The 22,818-nt window shown below is 54.0% G+C and overlaps 1 protein-coding gene across 1 annotated transcript; it reads right to left on the bottom strand.

The window, feature by feature from the left end:
* Positions 1-2,459: 2,459 nt before the first annotated feature.
* Positions 2,460-21,735, bottom strand: LOC122677307 (collagen alpha-1(I) chain-like). The gene is made up of 14 exons (XM_043877274.1): positions 21,728-21,735; positions 21,346-21,572; positions 21,173-21,249; positions 16,651-16,803; positions 16,015-16,134; positions 15,416-15,494; positions 14,852-15,125; positions 14,593-14,681; positions 14,283-14,523; positions 13,414-13,524; positions 13,137-13,262; positions 12,913-13,034; positions 12,606-12,838; positions 2,460-2,909 (listed from the first exon to the last, which is right to left on the bottom strand). Exons 1-14 carry the CDS (start codon positions 21,733-21,735, stop codon positions 2,460-2,462), a joined length of 2,310 nt encoding a protein of 769 aa, XP_043733209.1.
* Between the last annotated feature and the right edge of the window lie 1,083 nt (positions 21,736-22,818).

Here is a 22,818-nt window from a genome sequence, read left to right as displayed (position 1 = left end):
TGCCTGCCCGGGAGGCACTTGGATTCCAGAGACACTGACTGGGCCCCAGCCCTGGGCACCTGCTCCCTTGGCTGCCTTTTGCCCCGCGTCCACCCTGATGCCTCCACCCAGGGACAGGCCCAGGGCAAGGCCCACCCTGCCCCTGGCACCTAACGTCCCACGGACACCAAATAACTGCCCACTCCCACTCCCCAGCACTGCACGCCGTTGCAGCCAAGCCCTCTTTCAAGGATCTTGCATGTTAACTCATGGCCTCCCCAATGCAATCCTTGCAGGCGGTGTTGGGGGCGTCCTCACTTCACAGACAGGGAAACTGAGGCTGGGGGTCTGCTTCCTGACGCTCCTGGCAGAGACTGTGGGCAAGAACGGCGACTGCGTGTGGCCCCCTGCGAGAGGCGCGTTGAAGCTGAGCCATGGGAGGAGGGGTGCTGCCTCTGAAAGGAACGGGGAAGGGGTTTCTGAGGCAGGGATGCCCTGAGTCTTGAGGACGCGGGGAGGGCCATGTGTGGCTGGGTCCTCGGGCGAGTGGGTGCCAAGGGGAGGCTCGGGGGAGGGTCTGATGTGGCTCTGGGGCAGCTCGGGTCCCGAGTGCGTGTGGCTGCCAGCTAGAGAGCTGCCTTGGGGTGGGCGGGCATCCCCGTGAGGGTCAGAGCTGGCTCCAGGAGCAAGAGGAGCATCTTGATGTCTGGGGAGCTTGGCGTGGGTGGAGAGATGAGCCGTGAGCCCCGATATGGAGCTCGGCACGGACAAGGCCAGTGAGGCCTGGCATGGCTGGAGGAGGGTGGCGGTGGGCGGGGCAGAGGCGAGGTTGGGCGGGGAAGGGGAGGACCCTGGGTGCTCCCTGGAGAGGCCCCCTGTGACCCACACACGAGGGCCCCGGTGAGTCTATGTGTGACCCTGCCGGGGTTTCCCGGGCACACGCCTCCTCTTCTCCTTGGAAACGGCTCTGCAAGGATCCAGATGTTCTGTGGGTCCCTCAGGCCTGCCTGTGCCACGTCTGGGCGCCCGGAGGCAGCAGGCAGGGCCATGGCCGGCATCCAGGGTTTGGAAGGTCCCCAGACGCTGTGGTCACTTTCTGGGCTGCTGTGGCCGAGCGGGAGGCTCGGGCTGTCTGGAGGGCCAGGCAGACCCAGCTTCGGGGCCAAGAAGAGCAGGAAGCCATGGGGTCACGGGGAAGAAAAGGGTGTCTGGCAGGGGCTCGTGCCAAGGGTGCTGCCGGGCGGTGGCCCAGGGCCAGACCCGGGTGACGGCTTCCGCCTGCCGCCCCGCCTTGCTACTTGCACGGGCTCACGGGGCCGGCCTCCACTTGGCCGGGTTACGGCGGGTGCAGCTGCACGCCCAGGGGGTGCTCCCCAGCCGCCCGCCCCGTCCGGCCCAGCCCAGCGCCTCTCGTCACCTGTGCCGGACAGCAGGCTGGTTCGTCCGCAGCATCAAATGCAAACCAGCCCCGCCTTCCTGTGGCCACCAGTCCCGTCCTGGTACAGAACGTCCTGGTGGGTACCCGGGGGAGGCGGGATTGGTCATCTGTGTGGGGCTGGGGGGATGCAGGAGGGTACATAAGGCTCCAGAGAGGGGGACCCCGGGCTCTCGAAGCTGAGATGGGTGGGGCCTGAGATGGAGCAGGAGTCACCCCTCGTCAAGGAAGGCCCCGCCCCGCCTCTGGCTGCCGTGATGGAGAACGCGGGGGTGTGTATCTCTGCAGAAAGCAGATGCTTCTGCTTTACTCCGGGGGTCCCTGGGCCGGATGACCACATTTCCCTGCCTGGCCTGGAAGCCTTTGCCACGTGGCTCTTCCCTCCACAGCTGGCCGGACGGGCCTGCAGTGGGCAGGTGCGGTGACCAGCTGGAGGACCATGCCCATCCACCTGAAGCCCCACCTGGGGTTCCTGCAGCCACAGGGCAAAGCCCAGGACCCCCTGGACCATAGTGGGGGTCCCAGCAGGCCTCGGGGTGCCCAGCTGCCCCTCACCTCTCTGGCGTCCATGGAGCTGGCTGGCCGCTTTGCAGGGTACTATTCCTGTCCTGGGGGCTCCCAGCTCAGGGAGAAGGGGCCGAGACCAGGGGAAGGGACGCACGGCAGTGGGGATGGGGAGATGCTCAGGACACTCAGGACCCCGGGACCGCAGGCCTGGGGGCAGCGCGGCGCCCTGGGGGATGGGAGGCAAGTGTTAACAGGATCTGGATCCGAGGGCAGCCCTGGCTGCCACACGGTCGCCCCAGAGCCCCGGGGAGCTGGGGTGAGGTGGGAGGGGTGTGGCCAGCTCACTTCCCGAGAGAGATGGTGCCTCAGACCTGGAGGGGAAGAGGGGAGCCCGGTGCGGGTCCAGGGGTAGACGGGCAGGGCCAGGCAGGCAGGAGGCTGAGGGGCTCCGGCCGGGGGGACCTGACCGGCCGGCTGACTCTCTAAGCCTCCGTTTCCTGTCTGTGCCCCGGGCAGTCCCTCACCTGGCTTCTCAGGGCTACTGTGAGCTGCGCGGACCCTCATGTCCGGGGAGCCTTGGCTGGTGCTGGCTGTGTTGGGGGGGCGGCCCAGCCACCGAGGCCGAAGCCGTGCGCTCTGGCCCCCGCGCACACAGCCTCTGGCCGCGCTGCCCTAGGTCTGCTGTGCTGGGCTCAGGCACCCGCGGGCAGACCCGGGTCAGCATGCCTGCCCCCACTCCGGGTCCAGGACCTGCCAGTCCACCGCAGGAGTGCAGCCGGGCTCTGTCTGTCCCGGCCGGGGCTGGCCTGGCCAAATGTCGGGGTGCTGTGGGCTCCCCCGGGGGCCCGCAGGCTGGGCAGGTGGGAGAGCCTTCGGAGAGCCTCTGGCGGGCGGGGCTGCGTGGGCAGCGGGCACCCTGAGTCCCCGCCCCGGGCTCCGTGAAGGCACATTCCTGAGGCTGCGGGTCAGCGGCCCCCCTCGGTGGGGCCTATAATGAGGAAACAGAGTCTGGAGCTGTGTAACCGTGACAGCCCGCGGCGGGGCGGGCCGGGCCGGGGTGGGTGGGGTGGGGTGAGATGCGGCCCTGTCCTCGCCCCCAGCCATCTGACCCCCAGCTCGTGGTGTGTGACCGCTGTCTCCCCAGGCTGGACTGAGGGTGACCGGCCTGGACACAATTTATCCCGAGTGCGCGCGCGTGTGTTTTTGTACCTCGTCACTGAATCCCGTGCGTAGTGAATTAGTTTCCTGATGTAGTAAACATTTCGGAAGGCCAAGATCCTCTCCCTCCTGTCCCTGTGCCAGCGAAATTCCCCGAGCCCCGCCCTCCCTCGCTGAGCGGGCTTGTTCCTCATCCAGGAGGCGTGAGCCTTGGTTCCAAGACCCTCCCGTTGGACCCCAGAGTCCCCCCCCCAGGCCCCAAACCTCCCTGCTAGTCCTGTTCCCTCTGGCGGGGGGGAGCATTGCCGGCCTAGGGTTCAGCAGGCCTCCCAGGCACCAACCCCCCCCCGGGGCAGGAGTTGTCAGAGCTGGCTCTCAGGCCTGCAGGACAGTGATGATCAGGGGCTTCCGGTGAAGGAAGGTCTGAGTTTGAACCCATTTCTTAAAGCTGGTCTCGACAGCCGAGGAGTGGGGAGAGGACCTGGGCTGGAGGCAGTGGACCAGCCCGCCCTGGAGGCCACTGACCAGGGCAGCTCCTCGAGGCCACAGCAGTGCATGGCAGGCTGGAGAAGTCACAGCAGGAGCTGGGGTGTCCTCGGGGTGCAGCCTGCGGGCTCTAAGGTGGATGCTGTGGCTGGTCCCGGGTCCTCCCAGCTCCCACCGCCCAACACTGTGTCCAGGCCGCTGGAGTCCCAGGGCCCTCTGAGAAGAGATCCTCCGTGGTCTGATGGTCGAGTTTTCCTGGGGGAGGGTTGCTAAGGCCCCAGCGCTCCCACTCTGCCCTGGAGGGTCCCCAGGCCCCTGGCTCTGAGGACCGCTGTGGGACTCGGACCTGGGCCCCACGTCATGTGGCTGCATATGCTGGTCAGCAGCTCCTGGCATTCTGGTCCCGCTGGGTTCTCCACAGGACCTGGGGGCTGGGGAGGTGATGGGGAAACTGAGGCAGAGACAGGGCAAACCACTGCTGGCAGGGACCGTGGGGGGCTGGACACAGCACACTGACCCGCACACAGACCTGTTCCTACTTGGCAGCCGGGACTGGGGAAAGGGCGACCACACAGCAGTGTGAGTGTGTGTGCGTGCCTGTGTGTGCCCTTGTGTGTGTTTTCACGTGCGTGCATGTGTGTGTGAATGCACGTGCACATGTGTGCTTGCACATGCGTGCAGGGAGTGTTTCCATGGTTCTGTGTGCGCATGCCTGCATCTTTGTGTGTGGGTTTTCACGTGTATATATATATATATGGGTGCACTCATGTGTGTGGGTTTTCACGTATGTATATATATATATATATGGGTGCACGTGTGTGTGGGTTTTCACGTATGTATATATATATATATATGGGTGCACGTGTGTGTGGGTTTTCACGTATGTATATATATATATATATGGGTGCACGTGTGTGTGGGTTTTCACGTATGTATATATATATATATATGGGTGCACGTGTGTGTGGGTTTTCACGTATGTATATATATATATATATGGGTGCACGTGTGTGTGGGTTTTCACGTATGTATATATATATATATATATGGGTGCACGTGTGTGTGGGTTTTCACGTATGTATATATATATATATATATGTGGGTGCACGTGTGTGTGGGTTTTCATGTATATATATATATATATGGGTGCACGTGTGTGTGGGTTGTCATGTATATATATATATATGGGTGCACGTGTGTGTGGGTTTTCACGTATGTATATATATATATATGTGGGTGCACGTGTGTGTGGGTTGTCATGTATATATATATATATATATGGGTGCACGTGTGTGTGGGTTGTCATGTATATATATATATATATATGGGTGCACGTGTGTGTGGGTTGTCATGTATATATATATATATATATGGGTGCACGTGTGTGTGGGTTTTCACGTATGTATATATATATATATATGGGTGCACGTGTGTGTGGGTTGTCATGTATATATATATATATGGGTGCACGTGTGTGTGGGTTGTCATGTATATATATATATATATGGGTGCACGTGTGTGTGGGTTTTCACGTATGTATATATATATATATATATGGGTGCACGTGTGTGTGGGTTGTCATGTATATATATATATATATATGGGTGCACGTGTGTGTGGGTTTTCACGTATGTATATATATATATATATATGGGTGCACGTGTGTGTGGGTTGTCATGTATATATATATATATATATGGGTGCACGTGTGTGTGGGTTGTCATGTATATATATATATATATATATGGGTGCACGTGTGTGTGGGTTGTCATGTATATATATATATATATATGGGTGCACGTGTGTGTGGGTTTTCACGTATGTATATATATATATATATATGGGTGCACGTGTGTGTGGGTTTTCACGTATGTATATATATATATATATATGGGTGCACGTGTGTGTGGGTTTTCATGTATATATATATATATATGGGTGCACGTGTGTGTGGGTTGTCATGTATATATATATATATATGGGTGCACGTGTGTGTGGGTTTTCATGTATATATATATATATATGGGTGCACGTGTGTGTGGGTTTTCACGTATGTATATATATATATGGGTGCACGTGTGTGTGGGTTTTCACGTATGTATATATATATATATGGGTGCATGTGTGTGTGGGTTTTCACGTATGTGTATATATATATATATGTGGGTTCACACGTGTGTGTGGGTTGTCATGTATATATATATATATGGGTGCACGTGTGTGTGGGGTGTCATGTATGTATATATATATGGGTGCACTCATGTGTGTGGGTTTTCACGTATGTGTATATATATATATATATGGGTGCACGTGTGTGTGGGGTGTCATGTATGTATATATATATGTGGGTGCACACGTGTGTGGGTTTTCATGTATGTATATATATATATATATGTGGGTGCACGTGTGTGTGGGTTTTCACGTGTGTGTATATATATATATATATGGGTGCACGTGTGTGTGGGTTTTCACGTATGTATATATATATATATATGTGGGTGCACGTGTGTGTGGGTTTTCACGTGTATGTATATATATATATATATGTGGGTGCACGTGTGTGTGGGTTTTCACGTATGTATATATATATATATATATATGGGTGCACGTGTGTGTGGGTTTTCGCGTGTATGTATATATATATATATATGTGGGTGCACGTGTGTGTGGGTTTTCACGTATGTATATATATATATATATATATGGGTGCACGTGTGTGTGGGTTTTCACGTATGTATATATATATATATATATGGGTGCACGTGTGTGTGGGTTTTCACGTATGTATATATATATATATATATATGGGTGCACGTGTGTGTGGGTTTTCACGTATGTATATATATATATATATATGGGTGCACGTGTGTGTGGGTTTTCACGTATGTATATATATATATATGTGGGTGCACGTGTGTGTGGGTTGTCATGTATATATATATATATGGGTGCACGTGTGTGTGGGTTGTCATGTATATATATATATATATGGGTGCACGTGTGTGTGGGTTTTCACGTATGTATATATATATATATATGGGTGCACGTGTGTGTGGGGTGTCATGTATGTATATATATATGGGTGCACTCATGTGTGTGGGTTTTCACGTATGTGTATATATATATATATATGGGTGCACGTGTGTGTGGGGTGTCATGTATGTATATATATATGTGGGTGCACACGTGTGTGGGTTTTCACGTATGTATATATATATATATATGGGTGCACGTGTGTGTGGGTTTTCACGTATGTATATATATATATATATATGGGTGCACGTGTGTGTGGGTTGTCATGTATATATATATATATGGGTGCACGTGTGTGTGGGTTTTCACGTATGTATATATATATATATGTGGGTGCACGTGTGTGTGGGTTTTCACGTATGTATATATATATATATATATATATATGGGTGCACGTGTGTGTGGGTTTTCACGTATGTATATATATATATATGTGGGTGCACGTGTGTGTGGGTTTTCACGTGTATGTATATATATATATATATGGGTGCACGTGTGTGTGGGTTTTCACGTATGTATATATATATATATATATGGGTGCACGTGTGTGTGGGTTTTCACGTATGTATATATATATATATGTGGGTGCACACGTGTGTGTGGGTTTTCACGTATGTATATATATATATATATGGGTGCACGTGTGTGTGGGTTTTCACGTGTGTGTATATATATATATATATGGGTGCACGTGTGTGTGGGTTTTCACGTATGTATATATATATATATATATATATGGGTGCACGTGTGTGTGGGTTTTCACGTGTGTGTATATATATATATATATGGGTGCACGTGTGTGTGGGTTTTCACGTATGTATATATATATATATATATATGGGTGCACGTGTGTGTGGGTTTTCACGTATGTATATATATATATATATATGGGTGCACGTGTGTGTGGGTTTTCACGTATGTATATATATATATATATATATATGGGTGCACGTGTGTGTGGGTTTTCACGTATGTATATATATATATATGTGGGTGCACGTGTGTGTGGGTTTTCACGTATGTATATATATATATATATATATATGGGTGCACGTGTGTGTGGGTTTTCACGTATGTATATATATATATATGTGGGTGCACGTGTGTGTGGGTTTTCACGTGTATGTATATATATATATATATGGGTGCACGTGTGTGTGGGTTTTCATGTATGTATATATATATATATATATGGGTGCACGTGTGTGTGGGTTTTCACGTATGTATATATATATATATGTGGGTGCACGCGTGTGTGTGGGTTGTCATGTATATATATATATATATGGGTGCACGTGTGTGTGGGTTTTCACGTATGTATATATATATATATATGGGTGCACGTGTGTGTGGGTTTTCACGTATGTATATATATATATATGTGGGTGCACGCGTGTGTGTGGGTTGTCATGTATATATATATATATATGGGTGCACGTGTGTGTGGGTTTTCACGTATGTATATATATATATATATATGGGTGCACGTGTGTGTGGGTTTTCACGTATGTATATATATATATATATATGGGTGCACGTGTGTGTGGGTTTTCACGTATGTATATATATATATATGTGGGTGCACACGTGTGTGTGGGTTTTCACGTATGTATATATATATATATATGGGTGCACGTGTGTGTGGGTTTTCACGTATGTATATATATATATATATATGGGTGCACGTGTGTGTGGGTTTTCACGTATGTATATATATATATATATATGGGTGCACGTGTGTGTGGGTTTTCACGTATGTATATATATATATATATATGGGTGCGCGTGTGTGTGGGTTTTCACGTATGTATATATATATATATATATATGGGTGCACGTGTGTGTGGGTTTTCACGTATGTATATATATATATATGTGGGTGCACGCGTGTGTGTGGGTTGTCATGTATATATATATATATATGGGTGCACGTGTGTGTGGGTTTTCACGTATGTATATATATATATATATATGGGTGCACGTGTGTGTGGGTTGTCATGTATATATATATATATATGGGTGCACGTGTGTGTGGGTTTTCACGTATGTATATATATATATATGTGGGTGCACGTGTGTGTGGGTTTTCACGTATGTATATATATATATATATATGGGTGCACGTGTGTGTGGGTTTTCACGTATGTATATATATATATATATATGGGTGCACGTGTGTGTGGGTTTTCACGTATGTATATATATATATATATATATATATGGGTGCACGTGTGTGTGGGGTTTTCACGTATGTATATATATATATATATGGGTGCACGTGTGTGTGGGTTTTCACGTATGTATATATATATATATATATGGGTGCACGTGTGTGTGGGTTTTCACGTATGTATATATATATATATATGGGTGCACGTGTGTGTGGGTTTTCACGTATGTATATATATATATATATATATGGGTGCACGTGTGTGTGGGTTTTCACGTGTGTGTATATATATATATATATGGGTGCACGTGTGTGTGGGTTTTCACGTATGTATATATATATATATATGGGTGCACGTGTGTGTGGGTTTTCACGTATGTATATATATATATATATATGGGTGCACGTGTGTGTGGGTTTTCACGTATGTATATATATATATATATGGGTGCACGTGTGTGTGGGGTGTCATGTATGTATATATATATGGGTGCACTCATGTGTGTGGGTTTTCACGTATGTGTATATATATATATATATGGGTGCACGTGTGTGTGGGGTGTCATGTATGTATATATATATGTGGGTGCACACGTGTGTGGGTTTTCACGTATGTATATATATATATATATGGGTGCACGTGTGTGTGGGTTTTCACGTATGTATATATATATATATATATGGGTGCACGTGTGTGTGGGTTGTCATGTATATATATATATATATGGGTGCACGTGTGTGTGGGTTTTCACGTATGTATATATATATATATGTGGGTGCACGTGTGTGTGGGTTTTCACGTATGTATATATATATATATATATATATGGGTGCACGTGTGTGTGGGTTTTCACGTATGTATATATATATATATGTGGGTGCACGTGTGTGTGGGTTTTCACGTGTATGTATATATATATATATATGGGTGCACGTGTGTGTGGGTTTTCACGTATGTATATATATATATATATATGGGTGCACGTGTGTGTGGGTTTTCACGTATGTATATATATATATATGTGGGTGCACACGTGTGTGTGGGTTTTCACGTATGTATATATATATATATATGGGTGCACGTGTGTGTGGGTTTTCACGTGTGTGTATATATATATATATATGGGTGCACGTGTGTGTGGGTTTTCACGTATGTATATATATATATATATATATATATATGGGTGCACGTGTGTGTGGGTTTTCACGTATGTATATATATATATATGTGGGTGCACGTGTGTGTGGGTTTTCACGTATGTATATATATATATATATATATATGGGTGCACGTGTGTGTGGGTTTTCACGTATGTATATATATATATATGAGGGTGCACGTGTGTGTGGGTTTTCACGTGTATGTATATATATATATATATGGGTGCACGTGTGTGTGGGTTTTCACGTATGTATATATATATATATATATGGGTGCACGTGTGTGTGGGTTTTCACGTATGTATATATATATATATATGTGGGTGCACGCGTGTGTGTGGGTTGTCATGTATATATATATATATATGGGTGCACGTGTGTGTGGGTTTTCACGTATGTATATATATATATATATGGGTGCACGTGTGTGTGGGTTTTCACGTATGTATATATATATATATGTGGGTGCACGCGTGTGTGTGGGTTGTCATGTATATATATATATATATGGGTGCACGTGTGTGTGGGTTTTCACGTATGTATATATATATATATATATGGGTGCACGTGTGTGTGGGTTTTCACGTATGTATATATATATATATATATGGGTGCACGTGTGTGTGGGTTTTCACGTATGTATATATATATATATATATGGGTGCACGTGTGTGTGGGTTTTCACGTATGTATATATATATATATGTGGGTGCACGCGTGTGTGTGGGTTGTCATGTATATATATATATATATGTGTGCACGTGTGTGTGGGTTTTCACGTATGTATATATATATATATATATGGGTGCACGTGTGTGTGGGTTGTCATGTATATATATATATATATGGGTGCACGTGTGTGTGGGTTTTCACGTATGTATATATATATATATGTGGGTGCACGTGTGTGTGGGTTTTCACGTATGTATATATATATATATATATGGGTGCACGTGTGTGTGGGTTTTCACGTATGTATATATATATATATATATGGGTGCACGTGTGTGTGGGTTTTCACGTATGTATATATATATATATATATGGGTGCACGTGTGTGTGGGTTTTCACGTATGTATATATATATATATATGGGTGCACGTGTGTGTGGGTTTTCACGTATGTATATATATATATATATATGGGTGCACGTGTGTGTGGGTTTTCACGTATGTATATATATATATATATGGGTGCACGTGTGTGTGGGTTTTCACGTATGTATATATATATATATATATATGGGTGCACGTGTGTGTGGGTTTTCACGTATGTATATATATATATATATGGGTGCACGTGTGTGTGGGTTTTCACGTATGTATATATATATATATATATATATATGGGTGCACGTGTGTGTGGGTTTTCACGTATGTATATATATATATATATATGGGTGCACGTGTGTGTGGGTTTTCACGTATGTATATATATATATATATATGGGTGCACGTGTGTGTGGGTTTTCACGTATGTATATATATATATATATATGGGTGCACGTGTGTGTGGGTTTTCACGTATGTATATATATATATATATATATGGGTGCACGTGTGTGTGGGTTTTCACGTATGTATATATATATATATATATGGGTGCACGTGTGTGTGGGTTTTCACGTATGTATATATATATATATATATATGGGTGCACGTGTGTGTGGGTTGTCATGTATATATATATATATATATGGGTGCACGTGTGTGTGGGTTGTCATGTATATATATATATATGGGTGCACGTGTGTGTGGGTTGTCATGTATATATATATATATATGGGTGCACGTGTGTGTGGGTTTTCACGTATGTATATATATATATATATGGGTGCACGTGTGTGTGGGTTTTCATGTATATATATATATATATGGGTGCACGTGTGTGTGGGTTTTCACGTATGTATATATATATATATATGTGGGTGCACGTGTGTGTGGGTTGTCATGTATATATATATATATATATGGGTGCACGTGTGTGTGGGTTTTCACGTATGTATATATATATATATATGGGTGCACGTGTGTGTGGTTGTCATGTATGTATATATATATATATGGGTGCACACGTGTGTGGGTTGTCATGTATATATATATATATATAGGTGCACACGTGTGTGGGGGTTTTCGCGTGTGTGTATATATATATATATGGGTGCACACGTGTGTGTGCGTTTTCGCGTGTATATATATACATATATGGGTGCACACGTGCTCTTTAGTGTGTGTACTTGTGTGTGCACGTGTGTGTGCGTGTGTGTGCGTTTCTGTGCCCCTGGCCTGGATCTGTTTGCACTGCTGTTTTCTTACACATGTTTGGCATATTTTGCTGCTGAGTTGGGGGGCAGCGGTTTGGGGGGAGGCTGGGCAGTGGGGGAGGGGTTGTTTATGCCAATTGTCCACCCAGGCTACACATTCTTGTGGTTGTGTCTTTAACTTGGTAAAAATTTGGGAAATTTCTAAATAAAACAAAACAAAGGAAAAACATTTTCAAAAGGATTTCAAAATCGGTGCTGCCACTTCCCCCAGTAACCAGACCCGTGGGGCCTGGGAGACACCCTGAGTGGGGAGCACAGAGACGGAGAACTTTCTAACAACGGAAGGGTCAGTCGTGCCGTGAAGGGGTGAGCTCCCCGCCAGGAGACATACACAAGCGTCCTGCGACCCCCACCTTCTCTGTGCCAGGAGTCCAGAACCTCAGGCTCAGGGACGGGTTTGACCCCTCACTGGGTGGTTTCGAGTCGGCGGGTCTTGGACCCCAGCTCTCTGAGGCCAGTGGGGGCCCGCAGGGGCGTGGTTGTGACTCAGGGCAGCTGAGGCAACGCCTGGAGCAGGAGAGAGGCTGCTGGTGGACGGACGTGCTCCCAGCGAGGGTGGCGGCCGGTTTGGGGGAGTCTTTGCTGACTGGGGAGGTGCAGGGGGCTGCTAGGCCGAGTCATGCGGTGTGGACGGGGGGCCCAGCTGATGACAGCCCCTGCCTCCCTCGTGGTGGGCAGCAGCCAGGGCTAAGGTCGCTGAGAGGGGCTGGTGCGGGCAGCCACGCCCCTCCCCTGGCAGGGGCTCCGCGATCCTGCGAGCAGGCTGCAAGACCCCAGCAGGCCTGGGGGCGCCAGGGGGCGGGGCCCTGTCAGCGGGAGGCAGGGGACCCCAGGGCGGACAGTGGGAGTCAGTCTGGCTGGGGAGCGAAGGGGTTTGGGGCTACAGGGGAGCCTGGGGGCAGCGGAAGGCAGGAAGGTGGTGAGGCCAGGTGAGGTCCAGGGCGGTCTGGGGGCTTAGCGGCTGTCGGGCCCAGACCAGGGCCCCCCACAGGGCCGGGACGCTGGGGCTGCTGGAGGAGCAGGAAGGTTGGGGGCCGCCGGGCCTCCCAGTGACTCGGCACCCACTCTGGGACACAGTGGAGTGAAAGCCCCTCAGGTCTCTCTCTCAATGTCGCTCCGGTCGGCCCCCCAGTCCCAGGCGGGACTGGTCCTGGGGCCCACCTGTCTGCGGGGTCAGCGTCCGTGATCGGGGCCTCATGTGCCTGCGAGGGGCTGACCTCCGCCTTCCGCACTAGGACCTTGTCCTTGGTGACCCCGCCTCGCTGGGTCAGCCTGCTGTCCCCAGGGACTCAGGGGAGCCCATGGAGACAATTCAGGGCCCTCTGGGGTCTGGGCCTTCCATTTCCCAGCCAGATCTCCTGCTTTGTTTACCTGCGAGTTCTAGCTTGTGACGGCTCCCAGTTTCCTTCCGGGCTGGAGGGGCATGCTAGTGAGGAGGTGGCAGCCCCAAGGCCGCCGGGCAGGGCTGACCTGTCCCCTCCGTGCCTCTCAACTCAGGTCCAGGCTGGCAGCCTGGAGGCCAGTCTCCGAGGGCCCTCAGGACGCCCCCTGGGCCGCATGTCTGGGCTGGGAGCCACAGGACTCCGTGGGCCTGCGGCCAGCCTCGGCGGCCTGCTCCCACTGTTCCGGACGTCTAGGGCCCGGCCAAGTCTGGCGGCTCTTCTCTGGGCACACTCACTGCACATTCCTGTCTTTGCCCTTTGCCCAGGCAGTACCCCCTCCCCTCACCATCGCCTGCCTGCCCTCCCGCCCACCCCTACCTCCCGTGATCGGCCTCGAGCCAGACCCCAGGGCTCTGTCACTTTAAGAGGGCGATGCCCGTGGCCGTGGTTGGCTGGGAGCGCCTAAGATGAGGTGCCACGTCTCACCCGGGGGTGGGACCACAGGGACCGCTGGCCGATCACTGATTGTGGCCAGGCAGGCTCTGCCCTCCAGCTGAGAGGGCCACGGCTCTCGCTCTGGGGCCCTCTGTGGTTCCCCGGCACCCTTGGCTCTAACCCAGGGCCCTGGCCGGAGCCCCGGGCCCTCACTCTTCCTCCTGCACTCCAGGTGCCCCGGCTCCCACCACCTGGGCCGCTGCCCCCCTCTGCTGGGAGCGGCGGCTCCTCCTTCCTTCCTGCTGCAGGCCCCGCACGCCTTCCATACCCAGCTCAAATGTCAGCCCCTCGGTGCCAACCACGTCTCCCTCCTCTGTGACCACGTCTGGCTCGCCAACTCGGGGACCTGATTCAGCAGCCGCTTCCTGAGGCTCCCCCGCCACATGGCCCCTTGCTGGCCGGCACTGGAGGGGGGGCTGTCACAGGTAAGGAGACCCAGGCAGGGGCTGTTAACGAGGCCCACTCTGGAGGGGCCGGGGTGACCGGCTGTGATCAAACAGCCCTCGCCACCAGCTCAGGAGGGCACTGGACTGGAAGCCCAGAAAGTCCAAACTGCAGGCGGGCGGGCGGCGGCTCACGGGGGCAGGCTGGCAGCCACCCTCTGGCGGAGCCACACGCGGCCACTCAGAGGGGCAGGGGGTCGCCTCCCTGGGCAGCCAGGTGGGAGACTCCCTGGGGAGAGTCAGCGCCCGCACCTGCAGCCCGCCCCCACCCAGACTCACCAGGAGAGCCCGTCGCTCTGATCAGTGACTGTTCTCGGTTCCTGCTCAGGCTGGGCGTCTGCACGGAGGATGCGCAGGGGCAGGGCAGGCCCGGCCCCGCCCCCAGGAGCCCGGGGCGGCTGGTGAGGGCTGGAGCTGGCGGGGATGACCCACGGGAGGTGCCCGGAGCAGGCAGGTCGAGGAGCACGTGACAGCCCGAGAAGCCCGTGGCCGGCAGGGAGCGGGGACGAGCCAGCCCCCAGGTGGGTGGGTGTCCTGGGCGGGGCCGGGGCGTCTAGAAGGAGACAGTGAGTGGGGGACGTCCAAGCCAGCCTTCCCCACTCTGGGAGCTCCCTGGGGGCCACAGCCTCGCTGCCCCAGCTGGCCGATCCTGGGGACCCTGCTCCTCCTACAAGCCCGGGAGCTCCGAAGGGCTCTGGCCCCGCTTTACCAGGGCCCCTCTGCCTGCTGCCCAGGGATGCACTTGAAGGGTGGGCCAGGGAGGGGCAGGGTGATGCTTTGGGAGGTAGGGGACCGCAGGGGCAGGGTGAAGCCGTGGGAGGTGGTGGGTGTCTGGGGCTGCACAGGTCTTGAAGGCAGAGCTGTGGACTGGCTGGGGGCCTGGGCTGAGCCGGCAGCCGGCTAGAAACAGGCCCGGGGGCCGCTGCAGAAGAAGGGCAGAGGGAGCGGGAGCCGGGCAAACCCCAGATGGGGCTGAGTGAGGCAGCGGCTGCCGGAGTCTGCATGCAGGCAGAGGCCCAGAGTGTGGCCCCGTGTGGGGGTCGTGAGCAGGTCTCTCCCCAGATCCCCACCCAGGAGGCTCCCGCCAGGCTGTGGCCACAAGGCCGGGGCCCACCGCGGCTCACGGCACCTGCTGCTGAGGTTGTAAAGATTGAGAAAGGCAATCCCCTGGTGGTCCAGGGGTTAGAGCTCTGCGCTCTCACTGCTGAGGGCGTGGGTTCGGTTCTTGGTTGAAGAATTAGCAGCCCACAAACAGTCAGGCATGGTCCCCGAAATAAAGTAAAATAATAACAATTGAGATAAATGGACAGAGAACAATGTGTTAGTTTTAGGCGTACATCGAAACAGTCTGACAGGCGCATACATTGCAAAAGGGTCCCCGCGATGAGGTTCGCTAACGGCCATCACCCCGCAGTTACAGTTATTTTCCCCTCCATCCTCACGTAGAGGCTGCGGGAGTCTGAGGCAGGGGCGCTGTGCCCCGCCACCACGCGGGAGTAGAGACCGGAGGGGCCCATGTCCTCGAAACAGGCCCGGGCCCGGCTGGACCTTGGGCCCCTCAGCTAGGAAGCAGCAGGCAGAGACGTAGGCATAATGCGGCTGTTTCCGATTTATAACCTAACAGCTCCGCGCGCTCTGGTGACTGAGCTGTTTTCGGCTGGCGTGGGGGCCACAGGGTCTTCTCACCGACCCCGTGAGCCAGACAGGGCTCCATTTCCAAGTGGTTCCGAGTAGTGGCATCTGCGGAAGCCCGGGAGTGTGGTGGGGAGCCCAGGCATGTAGTGGGGGCCCTTGGGGTTAGGGACACTGCCTGATTTCTGGAACCCAGCCCACCCCTGCCCCGGCGAGCCCTGAGGCCTGAGGCCCTGCACGCACAGTCCCCCAGCATCCCGTGGGACCCGGTAGTCGGGACGCCGGCTGGGCTGTGAGGCCCAATCTGGGGCACCCTGCCCATCAGCCGAGCAAAGGGCATCGCCTGCTTACTGTGAAGGCCCACAGGCAGCCTGGGCTGGGGCGGCCGGGGCTCTGATCCCTCGCTGGTTCTCGCCCCACCCCCACGCTGGGTGCCCAGGACCTGCCGTCAATCGGACCCTGGTTTGTCGGTCGGCAGCCGTGGCTGCCCCTGTCCCCTCAGCCCCTTGTCCTCTGGCCGTTGTCTCCTTGGGCCCCTGGCCTGGGCTGTGGCTGGGGTATGGGCAGCTGCCGTCCAGGTGCGTGCTGGGCGGACGGCCCTGGGGACGCGGGCGGCAGGAAGCAGAGGTTGGGGGGGGGGGTGCCGTCATTTCTGGGAGAGGCGGCGTGAGGCCCTGTGTTCTCTGGTCCCCGTGTGTCCAGCCTTACCCGGCCCGGAGCTGAGAAGCCCAGGCTGGGATGCGAGGCACTTGCCGGGCAGGCGGGCTGCTCCAGGGGCTGCAGCCCAGACCCCCATCTCTTTGCAGATGGCGTTCGGGGAGGGTTCTGGGGATGCTGCCCCTAGGAAGCAGCTCCGGGGGGCTGTCCCTGTCCCCGGCTGCAGGTCAGTGAGCTCCCTGTGAGGTCTAGGGGAGGGTCCTTCCTGTGTCTTCCAGCTTCCGGGGGCTCCCAGCTGTCCTGGGCTGTGTCTGGCTCACTCCATCTCCGTCGTCACGTGGTCTCCCCCACAGTCAGAGCTTTGCCACTTGCGATGGCGTTTCAGTTCAGTTCAGTTCAGTTCAGTCCAGGTCAGTCACTCAGTCATGTCCGACTCTGCGACCCCATGAATCGCAGCATACCAGGCCTCCCTGTTCATCACCAAATCCCGGAGTCCACCCAAACTCACGTCCATTGACTCGGTGATGCCATCCAACCATCTCATCCTCTCTCGTCCTCTTCTCCTGCCCTCAATCTTTCCCAACATCAGGGTCTTTTCAAATGAGTCAGCTCTTTGCATCAGGTGGCCAAAATATTGGAGTTTCAACTTCAACATCAGTCCTTCCAAAGAACACCTAGGACTGATTTCCTTTAGGATGGACTAGTTGGATCTCCTTGCAGTCCCAGGGACTCTCAAGAGTCTTCTCCAACACCACAGTTCAAAAGCATCAGTTCTTCGGTGCTCAGCTTTCTTTATAACCATAGCCTTGACTAGACAGACCTTTGTTGACAAAGTAATGTCTCTGCTTTTTAATATGCTGTCTAGGTTTGTAATAACTTTCCTTCCAAGGAGCAAGTGTCTTTTAATTTCATGGCTGCAGTCACCATCTGCAGTGATTAGGGATGCCAGAGAACCCTGCTGCCCCATCCCCGTCGTGGGACCTCACTGTCCCCGCCTGGCCCCTGCTCCCCGTCTCTGGGCAATCCCTCCCGTGGTGGGGTGACTCCCAGACTTGCCGTCCCCCCCTCCGACTACTGGGCGGGGCTCCGCAGCCCCCTACATGTCTCCTCAGTTCTCTTTGGGACCTAGAAGCATGTCAGACGTGTCCCCTCCGTGAGCGGGATTGCCACTTCCCCACTGTGAATGCTATTCCTCCACAGCCTCCCTCGGGAAGACCACCAGAATTTCAGCTGCTCAGGTTCCAATCCTGGGGCCGTTGTTTGGCAGATGAAGCATTTGAGCTTCTTATTAATTTTGTCTTGCAGCTGGTTTCCATGGTGACCCAGAGGAAGAATTCTAAAACTCTGAGGGAATACTCGGCATTGGAGTATCCTGTGTATTTGATCAGGAAGCAGCAAACTTTTTCTATAAGAGGTCAGAGGAGGGGTTGCCTGCTGATAGAAAGGAGTTTACAGAAACACGACTGTCACTCAGCCCCCAGCCGCCACTGGCTGACCGCGTAAGATGCAGGTGGTCAAAGTGGCTAAACCAGACCTTTACAGCTAACTGAATCTCACAGCGGCACTTGGTCTGGGCACTTACAGTGGCTTGTGCGTCCATGTTAAGTCGCTTCGGTTGTGTCTGACTCTTTGCGACCCTATGGACTATAACCTGCCAGGCTCTTTGGTCCATGGGATTCTCCAGGCAAGAAGACGAGTGGGTTGCCGTTTCCTCCTTCCCGGGAGCTTCCCAACCCAGGGATCGAACCTGCAGCTCCTGCGCTGCAGGCGGATTCCTTACCACCAAGGAAGCCCATGGAGGCCTCATCTGCCGCTTTTAAACGCAACACAGTAGCGTTTCAAGAGACTAAAGGATTTCCCCCACAGTTTACACAGAATAAAGGGCTTTCCACTTTGCTTAAACAATGATGAGCTTTTCAAACTGCGCCAAAGCCAGATCATGGCCAAATCGCCACATAAAAATCTAAAAATAGAGGACGACAAAGTGGATTCCATCTTCTTTCGATTGTGGTAAAATATACACAATAATGGAAAGTTTACCATTTTAACTGTTTCTGAGTGGCATTAATTACACTCATGCTGAAGAACCAAGGTCACCATCTGTCTCCAGAAATTCATCCATCCTGCCAAACGGACACTCTGTCCCCATTAAACCCTCACTCCCACCCCCGCCCTAGCCCCTGGCCCCAGCATCCTCCTTTCTGAATCTGCACTTGGTGACCACAGCCCAGAAGCTCACCGCTGACCTTGTGGTTGTCACATCCTAGGGCCCTGTGGGTCACACACCCCTCCTGGACTCTCCTCGGCGTGGCGATGGGGACCACTGCTTCCTCCCTGTCCTAACACTCAGACTCCCTGTCCACTGTCTGCTCACCAACACCCGCTGAGCCGGCCTCCCCCCTGCCCACTCCAGCCCAAACGCACATCATAGCCTCAGCTCCAGGCCAACCCACTAATCCGCACCCCACTGGCTGTGCTGAGACCCGGCCACTGGCGCCCTTGGTTGTCCCCGGGGCCCCTCCGGCCCTGAGAACTGGCCCTGCCTGCAGGGGCTCCCCCTTGCCCCTCCTGGCCACCACCACGGACAGATCTGACCATCCTTGGGTCTCCCGCCCCCCCCACCCCACCAGCCATCCACAGTCCACTCTGGGGGCTCCAGTTGCTGCTCCAGACCCCTCACAAGCTCTCAGAGCCCCCAGGATGACAGTCAGACATAAATTTCCCCCCTTTTTTGGACGCGAGCTACAGGGGACTGGCAAGCCACGCGATCTGTCCACAGAGCATGGCCGCCTCAGGTGGGCCCCTCTCCCTTTCGTCCTGAGGGTCCTGCATCTGTTCGCTGGCCCCCACTCCCCACATGCACCCCCTCCCTGGAGGCTTCCTCTCCTCTGATTGGTTTCAAAGCCAGGCTCGGGGGAGGGAGTGCTGTGGTCCAATCCTCGTCTGGGGAAGCTGGGGTGAAGCCAGTGCCCAGAATTTACTGGCACCAGCGAGGGGTTCAGGGGCCTTCCTTCTCCAAGTCTCCTCCCGCCCTCCATCTTTCCCAGTATCAGGGTCTTTTCCTATGAGTCGGTTCTTCTCATCAGGTGTCTAAAGTATTGGAGGTTCAGCTTCTGCGTCAGTCCTTCCAGTGAATAGGCAGGACTGATCTCCTTTAGGATGGCCTGGTTGGATCCCCTTACAGTCCAAGGGACTCCCAAGAGTCTTCTCCAACACCACAGTTCAAAACCATCAATTATTTGGCATTCAGCCTTCCTTATGGTTTAACTGTCACATTTGTACAGGACTATTGGAAAAAGTGTCTGAAGTTGTCCATCAAAACGGGGGCGAAAGCCCCATATTCAAATATCTTTTCAGGGACTGAAAAATGCAGGTGTGGGATGTCAGCAAGGCCACGGGAATGAGGAGGCTGGCAGGCCCCTGAAGCTGTGACATCTGCCTGGAGACAGGGACATGGGGGCGTCTGACCTGAGCATGGGGGGCCATGAATGCTGCTTTGTGGCCCTTTTCAGCCCACTGGGGGCTGTGATGCTTGGACACGGGAGTGCCTGTCAGTGGCCTCACCCTGGAGAAAGGCGCCCAGGCAGCCAACTTTGACCACCTGGCGGACCCCAGCCAGAGGGTACCTATCCCTAGAGGTCAGGCATCTGATTCCATCTTTCTTGGACTGAAATTAGTCCTAATTCAAGTGCTCCCCCAAATAAACGAGCTGCGGGTGCCCGCAGAGCATCCGGACAGGAAGGCAGCCCAGCGTGGGGGCACGCGGGCTCTGTGGGAGTCAGCATTTGCCCTCAGGATGCTCTTCTGAATTCAGTGCCCGTTTCCAGCAACAAGCCGCCCTGTGGCTGTGTTGGGAGCCTCCGACCTGCCAGCTGTGGCTGGATTTCAGGATCCCTCTATTTGAGGGCAGTGATGCAGGTCCCAGGCACTCAGGGCCGAGACACTCCCCCTGAGCGTGCCTTCACAGCTCTCCTAGCTGGTCTCTGCTTGATCACTCCCAGCCACGGGATGCTCACTACCTTTGCTTTCAGCGCTTTCCTGCGTTGAGGGGCCATGGCTCTCGGCCAGCCCTTCTGTCTATGGAGCTGAAATCTGCTGCCCAGGGTGCCTTCCCTGCCCCTCCTGTCGTGGGTCCTACATCCAGAAGGGTCTCTTGTGTCTCCTGTATCTGAGCCACCCCCTAAAAGCTCAGACTCCAGCCGTAGGGCAGAGGCCAGGTGAGATGGAGTCCCGCCCCCCCACTCACCTTCTCCTCCCTGTCACGTGTTGACCCCCACTGCCCAGAGCATCCAGCTTCTCTCCTGTCCTCACCCTCAGAGGCTGCTCTTGCTTCCAGCCTGGAGTTGGTGGTGGGCCCGGCTGGGCCCCGTCAGTGGGACCTGGCAGGCCTACTGGAAGGGGTTGGACCCTTTGACCCCCCAGGTCACCCTTTTCCCAGGACCTTCCCTTGGGGAGCCAGGCAGGCGGCCACCCCAGGCCCTGACCAAGGACACAGAGGACGCCAGGCCACAGAGCGAGGCCCCGCAGTGGGCTGGCGGCCTGGCCGTGGCTGCCTGGGACCCAGCACCCCGTCAAGTCCCCCAGGCAGAAGCGGGTGGTGCCGGCAGTGGCCGGTCCGGGGTTCTCAGGACCAGGGTCTCCATCTGGACCTGAGACAACAGGGCTCCTGGTCACAGAGTGGCCCTTGCTGATGGGCCTCGCAGACAGAAACCTGAGCCAGAAGTGAGGCACAGGCGGGGGGGCCCCAAGACATTGCCGGCCGCCCCGTGTGCCTCTGTGGAGCTGGCAGGCAGCCACAGTCAACGCCGGGCTCCCAGAGAAAATACTCAGACACACAGACACACGCGACAGCGCGCCCCAGCACACCTGAGCATCCCGGACCTGGGTCAGCACGGCGTTTGCTCTGAACCCACACCAGACCCCAGGCGGGCTGCGTCCCCTGGGGCCACACCTGGGGCGTGTGGGTCGGTCCCCAGGTAGACCCCCCTTCCCCATGGTGCACACAGTCCCGCAGGAGGGCCCCAGCCTGGACCCTCCACGCTCACCGAGGCAACGGTGGGTGGACAGGACCCTGGACCTGGAGCCCCTAGGGTGCGAGATGGTGCAGCGGCCTGTCTGGGGCCGAGGGCGGGACCCTCCGACCGGGCAACCTGGCGCCTAAAGAGGACGTGGCAGCTCCTTTCTGGAAGGCTCCATCCCATTTCAGCCATTCCCTGTTGGGTGTGGCGGCTGGCGGCCCCCAGCCTCACGGGGAGTCTGAGCACAGGGAGGCTGTTTTGCTTTCATCCCCCTCCGAAGGCACATGGGCCCGGCCATGCAGTGTCTGACCTCAGGGGGCCTCGCCAGGCCCCAAACAAAGAAGGTTCTGGATCTTTATGGAAGTCAAGGAGCCCTGGGGCCTCTAGCTGACTCCAGCCCACTCAGCCATCAAAGAACCCGGGGCTCCCTCGGGGGTGCCCTCTGCACCCACTCCAGGAGCCCCTGATCCCCAGCAGAACCTTCCAGAGTAGGCAGAGAAGGCTCAGGTCTGTGGAGCGCAACAGCCACTTTCAGGAAAGAGAGTCCAGCAGGGTGGTGTCTCAAGGCCGAGCCGGGAAGCGCCTTTGCCTGGGTCCGTGTGCACCTCTGTAGGCAGGGCCCGGACGAGCGGGTCTGAGCTCGAGGCTGGAGGGTCCCGGCTCCCAGCCTCCATCCTGCCCCTTCCCCCAGGTGGGGTCCGCCCGGAAGGACGCACGCTCCTGAAGGGGAAGTGGCCCGGGGCTGTGCCAGGCACCTTCCAGGAGGGGCAGTGGGGCCCCCGCTGCTCCGCATGTGTTCAGACCTGCCCTCAACCCCTTGGACCACAAGGTGAGGGTGAGGCCCCCTGAGCCTCCAGCGGGCCCTCCTTTTCCCAGATGGAGGCTCTGAGGCCTGGAGACCAATAGGGCTTGGGGTGGACCAGGGCCGGCTCACAGAGC

Source organism: Cervus elaphus, chromosome 2 (assembly GCF_910594005.1).
Source record: "Cervus elaphus chromosome 2, mCerEla1.1, whole genome shotgun sequence".
Taxonomy (NCBI): domain Eukaryota; kingdom Metazoa; phylum Chordata; class Mammalia; order Artiodactyla; family Cervidae; genus Cervus; species Cervus elaphus.
Note: the sequence above shows the minus strand (reverse complement) of the source record. Positions and strands in the feature narration are given on the sequence as shown.